The 14,142-nt window shown below is 47.9% G+C and overlaps 1 protein-coding gene across 3 annotated transcripts in view; it reads right to left on the bottom strand.

Annotated features, from left to right (window-relative positions):
- LOC111845952 (A-type potassium channel modulatory protein DPP6-like) overlaps positions 1-14,142 on the bottom strand; it is a 114,368-nt gene that overhangs the window by 84,094 nt on the left and 16,132 nt on the right. The window contains exon 1 of one of the 3 annotated variants that reach the window (XM_023815725.2): positions 11,619-11,746. The exons of 1 other annotated variant lie outside the window; for it this stretch is intronic. In XM_023815725.2, the coding sequence (XP_023671493.1) occupies positions 11,619-11,675 (57 nt within the window). In that variant the 5' untranslated portion in view covers positions 11,676-11,746. Of the gene's footprint in view, positions 1-3,744; positions 4,826-11,618; positions 11,747-14,142 lie in introns of those variants that run through there. One more of the 3 variants, XM_023815722.2, reaches the window with a different exon arrangement.

The raw sequence follows: 14,142 nt of genomic DNA, 5'->3' as shown, positions 1-14,142 counted from the left end.
ATCATATATTAGCTCTTAATGACTGATTCAGCAGTAATAGTAGGAATTCCTGCATGTTCAAACTCAAATGTTGACAAGGAGCATCGTCCCAAAGCACTTTACAGAGTCCCGGGCCCAAGGTCCACAGAGATTAAGTCTGAGGCGACAGCGGCAAGGATAAACCCCCTTAGAGGAGTTTTTCATGGGGGAACTCAAGAGGGAAGCCCATCCCCCATTGGTTGGCACTGGGCAGTATCATCTTACATAATTTTAGGGTAAAGTAAGTCCTGGCAGAACAGCAGGATGGCACAGAAAGGCAGGCAGGTAGTCAGCGAGGCAGGAAAATGGGTAGGAGAGGTGGCTCAGGCAGACGGTATGCAGGCAGGGAGGCACAAGCGGGCGGGCGGCAGGCGAGTAGCAACACAGGCAAGCCGGTTGGCAGGTAGGGCACCCCCTGGCATCCGGACCTCCGCTCCAGTATGGCGGAAGGGATAAGGAGGGTGCATCAGCAAGTGCTGAACAGATAAATGGCACTGAAAGACAGCAGGACGAATGCAGCAACAAGGCCGTGGCAGGCCTAACTATGGCAGAACAAGTAGGAAGGACTGGATGGTGAGAACACAGGAACGAGGAATCTCTGAATGCCAGCACTCCAGCCACACAAGGGGCCGCATTGGTATGCAAGAGTGACAGCACTGACTGTACCCTTCATCCAAAATCGATGACACCGATCCCCACCCAGCCATACGCCCCAGACTATAAACTTTGCTGGGGGTGAGTAACTACCAAGAGCTACAGTCCCTCAAAGCTAAGCTAAACAAGTATGTTTATAGGTCTTAGACTTGAGAGTGAGCCTGAATCCTGCACATTTGTTGGAAGACTTCTTCATAGCTATGGACCAACATAGCCCTTTCCACTCAGGGAACACACAGACAACCTTGAGAGTAAAGCAAACAATGGGGATTGTATGGAACAAAATGGCTGCACAAGTACTCTAGATTAAGTCCTGTGTATGTTAATATTAGTAGCATAAAAGGATCAATCAATATGATACCTAACTGGAAGCCAATGTAGTAACAACAAGACAGGACTAATATGATCAGATAGTATGAACTCTGGCTATAGCATTCTGCTTCAGTCTGTTCTGCTAGCGAGACCCATTATGTCTGAACGCCATGTTTAGGTTACTTAGGTTATATCAGGGTATACCTAAACTGGCACCAAGTGAAATATATGTCCACCACTAATTTAATTTGACTTGTCGCATAAAATATTCAGCAAGTCTGCCGATTCTTCCAGGTTTACAAACAAGAAAGTCAACGAAAAACGATAAATATAAACAGAGGCAATTAGCAGGAGGCAATTATTTTCCCGCGTTTTGATTTGCAAAACAGAAAGCCCAGCTGCAGTCTTTGTGTATAACATGGAGGCCACCCACCCTAAATCAATACCCCCCCCCAGCTGTATCCACCTGTTAAACATTAGCTGTTCTGAAAGGTTCCTGTACAATGGCAGAAAGCTCCTGAGTGTCAGTGGTCTGCGGCGAGACTCGTCTGGTTGCCGCTGCCTTTAACTCCATACAAAGGAGAGTCAATACCTATCTAACTGCCTGGGATTAATACCCACAAGCCTGAATGTCAGCCCATTTCCGGCAGCAGGCCTTTTACGACTAATTAAGGAGACTTTATTAGATTCCCAGCGTGACATTAGAAGTAGGAGGAATCAATGCGACCCCCCCCCCCCCCCATTCCTCCACCACACCATGCCGCTGTCTCATCTGGAGCCGGACGTGGCGTCGGCAGCCCCCGTCTGCCTGGATCACACCGGCGCTCCTGTTATCCCCCCGAGATGTCGACACCCACTCCCCTCCATCTCACAGGTTCAGGATCTTACAGGTTCAGGATCTTACAGGTTCAGGGTACGAGAGCCCCAGCCACCGAGGCATATTGCACAACAGCTGAGAGCGAAAAGGTCCCTCGTGAAAAACAATCTAGCAGAAAGTCTTTGCATCTGTTGGGAACTTAAGAGGCGAAATGTTCCCTTTTACACCATCATGGGACCAATCTAGCTGCCATTGGGCATGTAGCCAGGTAGAGAACTGACAATTCCAAACACCCCCCCCCCCCCCAAACTTGTTTCAGCCCCCCAGTCAGCAAAATCTGCACAGGCTGCTCAAAATATGGACCTGGCTCTATGAAGTCTTTATACCATAACATGTAATTACGAGGTAGGGTTGACTTCTCCTGATTTTGGCTAAACGATGATGAGAGGATGAGATCAGGCCTGAAGGTGTGAGTATCCATCTCAAAACACGCTGACAGCAACAGAGTAATATTCATGTGGTTCCGGTGATTCATTCATGCATAATGTGCTTTCACGTATTAAAAATTAAAAGTAAATCCACAATTCTCACGCAATATCCTATTTGAATGTCCTGTTATTAGCTACCCCTGGTAGGTAGCCTACAGACCGTGAGCACTTCATGGGTTATAGTATTTGGTACCACAATTAATTTCAGCTTTCTCTAACAGAACATCCACATTATTTTGTTTTTTCCGAGGTATGACGACAATTAGAAACATTGTTGTTTTTCTTGCGCGACTGAAATACATTCAACAAGTTTGTCATCAGTGCTCGCCGGCACTAAAGCTATCAGACGCAGAGGGCTGGTCTGACCTTTACTCCACTGACTACCAGCACGACGCACATTAATAATTCAACGGGACACACAGCTGTTGATGGAATCACCTGTCACTAGGGAATGCGCAGCAGGAAAAGGACACAGAGCAACAACGTGAACGATAAATGGTCAAACCGCAGCCAATTAGTTTGACTAAGTACTCAGCATTACTGCCCCTGCAGACACTGCAGTCACGGGTGCAGCGATTAGAAAAGGTCGCATGGTATTGATATATCCTAGTTAAATGTGCGCATTAGAAGCCAAGAGAATCCTCATCACAGGAAGATAAAGAAATAGAACGGGAAAGATATCTCTTGTAGGCTATCGGGAATTATGAATTGCATGAAATTTCAAAATCGTGCTTTAGCAATCTTATCTCAAATTTCCCTGTCCAAACGAATAGGTCATAAGATCTTCTCTATTGCAATTCTTTTACGTTATTTCAACAGGTGTGCAGCAAAAAAAAAAAAAAGTTGAATTCTTTTTTTTATCCACTGGGCCGAAGAACTTGGCAATAATTGAGTTTTGTCGGAGAGGGCTTAATTCCCACGCGCCGGATGAGGGGAATTAAGCTACCGGCGCTGCTAAGGCCGGGGACGGAGTGCCATCTGCTTCAGGCGTGAAGACAGAGGCCGCCAGATCTGCGAGCTGTTTACCTATTACACTATCCGCAGGCTTCGCGACCATCGATGATGATGGTGATGATGATGATGATGATGATGATGATAACGACTAAGGCAGTACGAGCGGGTACCAGCTCCAATCCTGATCCTAATCAGAAAATAGTTTAACGAACGTTAATGCAAAATGATCAGCGATCCTTTAAATGACCTCTGCCGCTTATAAACATGCCTGTGATTATGCTTTCTGCAAAGAGCAGTGTTTCGTCGTGTACGTTCGTTGCTACTAATACGGGGGGCATGAATGAAAAATACGATATAGAGAAAAAGAACTTATGCAAATTCAAAGTCCTCCCCCCCCCAACACACACACACAAACGAAATGGCAACTAGTTCAGCACCTCCAACACCAAAGATAAGCGACCTGGACCTGCATGGCGCACTGGGTGGCGGGTGATGCCTTACATCCTCATCCTCGGCTCCGCTCCTGGATTGGCGCTGGAAAGGGGCACGGTGGTCCCGCTCGGGTCGGGAAGTCTTCTTGGCGCTGTCCTCCTCGACAGTCTGCCCGCCGAGAAGGTGACTGGCCTCCGGCGGGTTGGGGAAAGACCTGTTCGTATTGATCTTCCCGGTAAATCTTTGATACAACGTAGCCATAACTCGCTTAAAATGTTAATTCAAAAATGACCATATATCTAATTCATCGGCACGTTTATAATATATATTTTCCCCACGTTTCTTCTCAGCAGTTTCTGGCAAAGTGCTGCTCCAATCTGTACTCAAAGCAATCCGGAAAGACACTAAAATTAAGTAGACTTTGTTCGATTATGATTATCAATAATGAAAAGAGAAAGGAAAAAAAATAAAGTACGAGGTTTCAGTGTAATTTGTTTCTTAAAAAGCAGAAAGCCGTGCTGTCAATATTAGTTGAAGTCTGCTCTACATTCAAAGCACGTTGTTTCTCCTGCTTAGTCCGTTGGGGGGACAGTCCTTCCGTCCTTCCGATGAAAAGGCAAAAGGATTTAGTTTTCCGGCCCCCCTGTTGTGATCGAGTAGCAAAGACTTCAGATGTAATATAGATTTATTATTTTATTCCTTTAGATAATGAGAAAAAAATATCCAGAAATAGAGAAGGAGAGGAATGCGAAGCCGTGTTATTGAGACGATGTTTTCTGCATGAGAAGTAACCACAGTGCAAACTGTCCAGCGACCGTCATCTGCAAAATACGCCGATTTTCGACTCGCTACGCGATAATCAAGATATATCAAAGCGCAAAGCGGGTCTGTCAGCTAGACAAAGGGCGGTCGCGGCATTACAACAAGCTCCGTGCAGTTTTTGCATGGGTAGTTTGAGGCTCCTGTTTGCTCGCCGGCGCCGCAGCGGTCATTAGGAGTGCTGGAGTGCCACTGCGCGGTAAAACCTGAGTAAGACCGCGGGTGCGAGGGGATCTGGGCCGCTCCAAAGACGCCGAGCCATTAAGAGCAATGTGTCTCCGACATAAGACAGAGCAATCAGCAGCTGATGGGAGCAGGAACAACAAATCTCTGAGAAAAAGGGTGACTCACTGCAGCTGAATTTTCGCTGAAGCCTCGGTAAATAGCCACCACGTTCACCAACATTCTCAAAATATCCGCTTAATCGGACAAATAGTTAATATAAATCTTGCATAAGCCAATTAATATCACAATTGCAAGATGTATGCAGTTGTATGCTTATGTAGTAAATATAGATTTACAGAATGCAAAATCTTGCATGCAGATTATTTTAAACTCCAGTTCTCGCAGACAGGTTTCAGAACAATGGACAGCGCCCGGTCCCTTAACAAGAACACTGCACGAATAAGTTCTTATGGTTAATAACACGCCTACTTGTTTATTGTCTAATATCGTAACATACTATATTATAAACATAATAAATCATATGAGGTATAACAGATGAGGAACATACCAGTCCTGCTTATATGGCAAATAGTTTCACAACCTCAGCAAAACAAACGGATAGACGGCTGATTTCATCAGCCATAAAATTATACGGACTGAGACCATTTCAGCGCCGCTTCATTCCGAGTTCTCGGCGACTGCAGCCTTCTGCGATTCATTATCACACCCGTTTCGTGGTGAATGTTTGCCTTCGGGATAAGATAAGGACGGACATTTATTACTTTGTAGCGCACGCTTGAAAATGAAACGAGGCTGTGAGATCGGTCGTTTTTCAACCATTTCCCTATTCTCACTGGTGTCTACTAATCCTAAAACAGACTTCGTAGACTTCAGTTCAAAATATTGTTACAGATAATTATATTTCAGGTGATGTCGCCTTATATTGTTTGTGGCCATTACAACTAAATCAGGACCAGGAATAAATTTTACAAGTTGACAAGCCGAAATAAAATCTCGCTATCCGACTAAGAGGACACTGAACAACTCCGGGGGTTGCTGATCTGCAGAAACAAGGACTAGAACTGCCTGCCTCACTATTAAAAGTTACAATTACTCACTACAGTCTTTTTCGACACGCTGATAGTTCAGAATTCATAATTTGCCCTCAGAGTCTCCAAGCTGACCCTCCGGATTTTCTTTGGCTTTCCGAACGTCTCCTTGAGCGGTCAGGAGATTTGCCGTTTTCCGCCCGTCCGAGCCTCATTTGGGGAATATCTGTGCCTGTCCTCTGCCACGCAGGCTGGAAGCCGAAATGACCGGAAGAGCCTCAGGCTTTCTTAAGCTATTCCTGACGCAGAAACCCAGGCAAAAATAAAGAATGAGCATTTTTTTTTGCCAGCGCATACAATCTTCCCTTCCTCACCTCAATTATTTTCCTTTAGTATTTTAACACTAGATATGTGGCCTATGTAGTCACTTCCATATTCCAAATTACAAAATGCATGCCGCTGTTGGAATACCAGTTAGGAATTATGCACAGTTATTTTATTACTCTTTTTGTACTGTTTCTATTTGAAAAGTGTATGAATAAATTTCACTCAACGTTTAACTTTCGGTCAGCAGCGGCATCTAGTGGACTGCATTGTGGGTGAGAAAATAGCGCGTGATTTATGACCCTCTGCAAGCCAGACTGAGGAAAGATGGGGCAAAATTAGAGAATCTAGTCATAAAAAAAGGCAGCAGTCCCAGGTGCTGCCACAACTCCGCTTATGAGGCCTGTAAAAGGGAATTACTGTTGTACCTTTGAGGGGGAGACTTCAGCTGAATTCATCCATCTTCTGACCATTTATCTTGGTAAGAATGTCAGGGGGCCTGGAGCCTATCTGAGGCAGCACGAGGCCGGTGGACGACATGGACTGGTTGCTGTTCACGTCACTGTATGTGTTTGTGCTACGTGTGGAAACTAGGTTTACCTAGACGAAAACCCACAAGACATGGCGAGAGGGGATTCCAGGTTCTGTCCCCAGAGGTGGAAGGTTGCAGCGCCACGTTAATCATGTACTCAGCTACTGATTAATAAGACTAATCGACGTAATTAGCATGATAGCATGAAGGGTTGGTGCATCATAGCCGAACTGCAGGAAGAAGCTGCAGACACGTCCTGCCGCAAGAACCTGGTGCACCAGCACTTCTATAAGCTCTTTGCAGATGCCCAGCCTCAGCCAAACATCCTGACCCAAATCACGCCTCGCAGGAATCGCTCCAGTGCATTCCGAGACAATCTGTTCTATGAATCTGACCATCACGAATCAGAACAATCCCCCCCCAAAGCCGATCATCCTCTGAAGGCGTCCCTGAGGGGTCTGGCCCCCCCCACTAAGGCGTGTTGTAACGTGTTAACGCCCCCCCCCCCCCCACTCCCACACACAACCCTTTCGGTGATTGGGTTCCTCCATGTGTGGCCTTTACACTGCTGTCATCATATTGAACCATAAATCACGTCGTGGGGAGACTCATAAGTTCCTCCATACAGCTGGGGTCGCGTTCTGAAGGTGCTTCAAGGCTGCTTCACTCGCTACAAAAACAGCATCAATACACATACACACACAGGTCATTTTCAGAGGACCCCTTCAACAAAGCCATTTGTTTCCTGTTTGACGAATGAGAAAACAGACGGAATAAAGGCCTCGGCAGTGTTATTTCCTGTGCTCGCGTTAGGGAACGTCTCTCATGGTCAGCCCGAGTCCGTGGACGTAGATCAGGCCCAGCTCCCGTGGGGCCCTACCATGTGACCAGGGTACTTCACAAATGTAATGAGTTTGTTTCGCTGTGCTTCCCTACCACCGGCACCCCACACGCCGATTACCGGGTTGTTGACGTTCCATCTTTTTTGATATTCTCCCGTTACTCTTTCGGCTCAAACAAAACAGCTGAAGTGGCCCCCATGGAGAAGACCTCCTAGCCACTAGCCCCCAGGTTATTTACGTTTGAGACTCCCGGTTTAGTTAAATCGGCAACGCCTGAGTCTCCGTGCTGCCATCATCTTAAGGTCAGCAGATAAGTTAATCTGCCTCTGATGTTTGGTTGCTGAAACACGCATGACCATCAAATGTAGGCGGCATGCGCACAAAATATCAAGATTCCAGTCACGTGTGTTTCTTAATTGTGGCCCTCTTGGCATCCCCCCCCCCCATCATGCCACTTTTACGCGTTGTACGGTCTCATATTGGCTGTCTTTGATTAGGATGTTGACTTAAACGAATGCCGTAGTTTCTGAAAACCAAGCTGGTATATCACAGTTCAAACAAACAAAAAAATTTATTTCATGTTCTGTTTAATTTTTAGCAATCAAGCTCTAGGCTAATTCCTCATGGGCTAAGAATGACGGACTCGCAGCTGAAAGCGAACAAAAATAATACAGGCATTTCCATTTGCACCTTGGCTTAGGCATCATTTGAATTGTGCCATTTGTTTGTTTGTTTGTTTGTTCGTTCATCCAGACAAAACTTCACCACCATCAGTGGGGTGACAAAAAAAATACTCGTCAGTCTTTAGCTGACATTTTGTTCACTCGTCAACTACACCTGTATCTAGCCAGTCACTGTGTGTGTGTGTGTGTGTGTGACTGTGCACGTGTGAGCACTGCTGCAGTGATACTCAGTGCCACAGGGTATGGCTATAGCAGATGCCTGTTTCATAATTTATCAAACGTAATTATTCTCACCTGACAGCCCTGCTAAGCAGGTAGCACTTTCCTACACCCCCCTGCATCCTCACACCCCCCCCTCCCCCCACCACTACCCCTCTAGCTGTTTTCAGTGGATTTCAGCCCCGCTGCTGCTTGGCCCCCGGCTCATTATCTGACAGCGACGCATGTTAATAACCCGCCTCCGGTCATCGGCTACTCACGGACGCCCCTAATTGATGCGGTCGCATCCAAAAACGCAGGATACGCAGGATTTTTCACACATATTACTTGTCCGCAGTCCGAACCAGCTGCCACTCTGAGGGTTACTCTGCACAGGTACCTAGCTGGAGCCCAATCCCCAGTGGGTAAGATGAATGCAAAGGTCACTCTGGGACTGCTGACACCGGTCACTTAGGTACAGGTTGCTTACTCTGCACATTTACGCATGCGAATCCCCGAAGAGCTGAGAAGAGATTTTACCGTAATCTGTACCCTTCAGTAACGCTAATTTAAATTCTTGTCGTTGATCTGCAAATGAATACATTGAGTATCTGGCACCGGGCATCTGAAGTACTTGGTATTTAAGGGAAGGTGTTTAAGGGGGAGGGGTCATCGCAGGGGGGGGGGGGGGGGGGGGGGCAGGTCAGACCCCCGAGTTTCAGGACGGGCTGGTTTTTATTCCACTGCGGCTGCTCATTGTTTTAGCGCATTAATTATACAGGAAGTCACCCGGAGTTTAAGCTGTCAGTCAGCCGCTAATTAAAATGTGATCAGCAGAAGCTGGCAGGGCTGGGGATGGAGGGGAGCAGAGCAGCCCAGTGTTCCTGACACAGGTGCCGGTCTCCTGCTTTACATTCCTCACCGACACGTCCGCTTGGGAGTCACGGATCTGCTGTGAGGGCTCGGGTCATACGACACGCATGATCTGCCGTGATGCGGAGAGCGTGACGGAGCGTGTCCCGCCGAACATGCCGGCTTCGTGTGCGTGTGTGTATCCGCCATCCCAGGCACACACACACACACAGCACCGTAAAAGCTGCTGCTATCCGACCGCTCGGACCGACACGGCCATCCTGGAATAAAAAACTGCTCTTATTAAGCCTGCGGCTGCACTTTGTGGTTTCTGAAGATCGATGCGGCTCGACTGGAGGACCCCCCACCCCCCCCGAGAACCCTGTGTGCTTATCCCCCGTGCATACACATGCAGCCACAAGTACCGCCAGGGGCTGACGCCTATCGTTACCCGTCTATCTCCGCGTCCGCAGACAGGAGGCGCCGTCATGGGCCCCTACGCTAACAGGCCGCCGTGCCAGGCTCACACTCACCGCGTTGATCACGACGCCTGCAATCTCTCCCGGACGCCCGACTGTCCGTGGACGGCACTGCCCTAATTGCACTTGCGGGAGCCGCATATGTGTGACAGTGGCGCATCCCTGGCACGTACATGGCCCCCGTTTTAAAAACACCCCCCATGATTAAGGAACCAGGGGAGATAAGCAGACACTCGGGTGGACATTATAGACATAAACCACAGCAGCTCTGTGGACGACAAGGTTCATAGACCTTAGGGGACAGAATCACACTTCAGAGAATCCAGCCCATAATAATTACACCCTAAATCATATCTACCAGTAACCTTATGACAGAGTAGCCTTTATCCTGTACTTTAAACGCATACGATGAGCTGGCATGTGTCACTGCCTAGGAGCTTAACATCTGTAAGTCCTCTGTAAAATTCCATGGGACAAAATGTCCCAAATTACCGGGCACCGATGCCGCTAATGCGGCTAATGCTAAGCGCCTCGATTGTCTGAAGCGTGTTTTCTAGGATGCAAGGTTTACGAAAGGAGCTCAAGGCTGTCCTGAATGTTACCAAGCAGCCCGGGAGACCTTGAGGGAAATGAAGGGGGTAAAAAAAAGACTAAAAAACATGAATGCGTGGAGAGAGTGTGTGATGTGAAGGAGAAAGAATGACAGAGGGAGCGAAACACCTGTGATCCAGTCATACAGTGACTGCCGTTTAAACACCATCGATTTGGTGTTTTGTTCCCTCTGGATGTGTGAAGGGTAGGTGCCTTCGCTGCATTTGGAGATTCCCCCCCCCCCACCACCACCCTGGGACCCTGTCTGCCAGGGAGGCTGTGGAGTTTTCATCTTTAACCTGCAAGATGGCAAACGCTGGACATCAGTAGGCAGCAGTGGATCTGGGCAAAATCGAACCGTGGTCACCTCGCCTCCATCTCCTCCTGCAGTCCCACACGCCTGCGCCGGGAACAACAGGAACCCTACAACTCCAACGCTCTGGAGGGACCCGCACGACAGCAGCATCATCATCATCATCATCAGCATCATCAGCATCATCATCATTTTGGTTTTATACTGAAAAACAAACCATATAAACTTTTAAAATAGATCCATCTATCCATATCTATCAGGGCCTTCGGGAATAAAATCACATTCATCATAGTTACTGGTTATGTTCTGATTAATGTGAATCAGGTGCAACTAAAGCATATTTTTTGACCGGGGTGTGATGCATATGAGTCGAAACCCTCAAAGAGCAACTCAGGCAAACTATGACAATGAAAGACAGATCCGGTGGAGGATTGGCAGGAGTGAGATTTGGGCAGAGCTGAGGGTGTGGATGAGTGTGACGTGCACAAGCAGAGTCACGGGACTCATCACCTGCGTCACTCTTTCCCCTCCATCCCATCTAATCGCTCACTATACGGCGGCGCGTGATCGCCCTGTCCGTGATCTTCGATAACTGACCGTCCCAAGACCCTCGTAAAATGGTGCCCCATAATCACACTCACGTCACTTATCGCACACGCACAACAGAGTGCTGTCTGACCCCCAGCCCCATCCTGAGGCAACTTTCTCATTAAAGGTCAAGTGAAACTGAAGTGAAACTGAAATACATTGATTTTTTTTTGGGGGGGGGGGTCCTTAAATCCTACTTCTGATATCTTTCCGCTTTTGGTGTCTTTCCCCAAGAGCGGCACCGAGCACGGTGTCACGGGACAGCCGGGCGGCACACCTGCATCTGTGCACGGCCAGCCTTGCACATCTGCAATCCCGACCCGCCGTCCAGCCTTGCACATCTGCAATCCCGACCCGCCGTCCAGCCTCGCACATCTGCAATCCCCACCCGCCGTACAGCCTCGCACTGCCTCTGCAGCACCAGTGAGTGAGCTCCCCGTGCGTCCGGATCGGCACCGGGAGACGCTGCAGGCGCAACGCATATCCGCTGAGGAGACGAGTTCCTTACCGTTCTGGAGGAGCTGCTGAGGTCCAGCTTCAGCTGAGTGGCAATCAGAACAGACATGGTCCCAGCAGCCGGGGAGGTAACCACACACACGTGTGTGCACACACACACACATGCACACACACACGCCTGTGCCTTATCCTCAAGTTGTGCCACAGAAGTCTTCAATAAGTCCACTGTTGGCGGGGATGGAGGCGTTTCTGTGAGGGTGGTGGTGTTGGGGAAAGGGGGGGGCGGGGTTGAGGGAGGGGAATTTCTGTGATCTAGGCTGCCGCACTTCAGCCGCGTGATTCTCCCGAGAGTCAATCAGCGGGATTCGGACACCCTGGCTACGGAAGAGTGTAATCCATCTCAGAAGGTGGATTACGCGTGTGCCCGGCTGCCCTCGCTACGCTCCCCCAACCCCACCCCCACCATCACCACCAACACACATACTCCAAGCCCCGGGAGTGATGTGACAGCCTCCCGTCCTGATAAAGTGAAAACGGACTTAAGGTGCACATGCACACACGTGCACGTGCGCGCCACGCGCAGTGACGATCGGCAAGCCTCCTGCCTCATTCATTTCTGTAGGAGTACCTGTGTGTGCGATCGTATATTTGTGTGTGTGAGTGAGTGAGAGAGTCTGTGTGCGTGCGCGCGCGTGTGTGTGTGTGTGTGCGCGCGTCCGTGTGGCGCCTTGGATCAATTCAATCTGCGCTGCCGTTTGGCTGTGATTAAGCATGAGCAATATTTGCGGCGTATTCCCCGCACGTCGTAAATTATGTCTGCTCCTGAGAGGACGGATCCCTGGTGCAATGTGCGGCGCTGTTTTATTTATGCTGCATTTGTACCCCAGCATATTGAATCGCGTACTGAGACGGAATAAGCAATCGGGGCTCCTGAGCGCCTTACCTGCAAGCGGCGGGGCGGCGGATCGCGGCTTCTCAGACGGGGAGGCGGCTTCAAAAGTACGCAACAAGTATTTCCTAATTCTCCGTACTGTTTGCCAAATTACTCAGTTTAACATATGCCACGTTTAAAGGCTTGATGCCGATAAAACGTGACTAGTCAATCACGTCGCACTTCCAGTTAGCAACACTTCGATTTCGGTTAACTTTGCCTAATAGTAATTTGTATACAAATATTACAGTGGACGTGACTTGAGAATTAAGCTGCGGGAAAGAAACATGAATGTAACACGGCCGATAAAATCATTGCTTGGTTTGTTTTGTTTCGTTTTAACTTAATTTAAATTTACATTGTTTTCCTTTCTTGATCATTTTACTACTGTGGAATAAACCTTTGTAGTACCGCTCCTTGCAGCCAGTTGAAAATTGGTGACTAGGATTTATTGATAGCCGTTAAGTTTGTGCACCGGTCCAGAGAAGAAAAAGAGCCAAGGTCCACTGCATTTTACACCAACTCCCTGTTGCAGAAAAACATAATTGGACTATTGTCCTTTCATATGAATGACGATACAGGCTAGAGCTTCACAAAGAAACCTGTTACTGGTGATTTGAATAACCATGACCTGCGTGTGAGCCTTTTTACCCACTGATAAATTATATACAGCCTCTATCCTGTTGAAAACAAAGAAACAAAAAAAGCATGATTATTTTACAACGGGTGGATCTTTCGGAATTGAGGGTAAATATGAATGCATTCACAATCTCAGACCACATCATTATTACTGTGATTTTTTTATTTGCTTAACAGGACACAAACATTTGACCTGTCTACTCTCTATATTTACCCAGCTAGATATTTACTGGGAAAAGGTGGGTTGCACTAAGCATGCAACATAAGCCTGTGCTTTTGAAATGAACTAGTAATGATTTTCCCATGAACAGGCTGTATGGCACATATAACATTGTAGTTATGGGTCAGGTGCACAGTACAGAGCGTCCGCATCTGCAGTCACCGTTTGATCGTTTGCTGGTGTATAGGCCTATATATATGAATTAATTTATATGCATTCGCATATCGATTGAAACAGCATATTTTGCGTGCTTGCGGGGGTATAGACATTAACAGGAAGCATATTTCTGTATGAAGGATTGCAGTAGTTGCGGTGTAGAAATGGCTTTGCACACTTTGGCTTTTGTGCTACTCGTGTGCGGCAGCAGTGTGACCAGCCGCGCAACTAGAGATCTGCCTGCGCGAATTCTCCGTGCGATGCCGCTTGGAGAGAGATTTTGAGGCTCATATTTCATGGATCACGCTAAAGTTCTACTCCAAGGGAAAAAGAGATGCGGGTAGGACTGGTTTAAGGTTTTGGGATGAAAACCGCGGGCTCATTATCCGTGCCAGGAATTTGGCAAGACAGTGCATCCCAGTGGTCTCTCACGATGCAAACGGAGAAGGAAAGGAACGAAAAGTCATGAAGTATATGTGTACGGGTCCAGGCGTGGGCAGCCCAGAGTCTGTCTGTCAGTAGGAATACCACTGTGTTAGCCAATCACAGTAGCTGATTACGGTAGCTGATTAAATGATTGCGCATTTCTCTGCCGGATCACCAAAACATCCCCGCAGAAATCTGTCATGA

This window comes from Paramormyrops kingsleyae, chromosome 4, assembly GCF_048594095.1.
Source record: "Paramormyrops kingsleyae isolate MSU_618 chromosome 4, PKINGS_0.4, whole genome shotgun sequence".
In the NCBI taxonomy this organism is placed as follows: Eukaryota; Metazoa; Chordata; class Actinopteri; order Osteoglossiformes; family Mormyridae; genus Paramormyrops; species Paramormyrops kingsleyae.
This window is presented reverse-complemented; position numbering and strand designations above follow the sequence as displayed.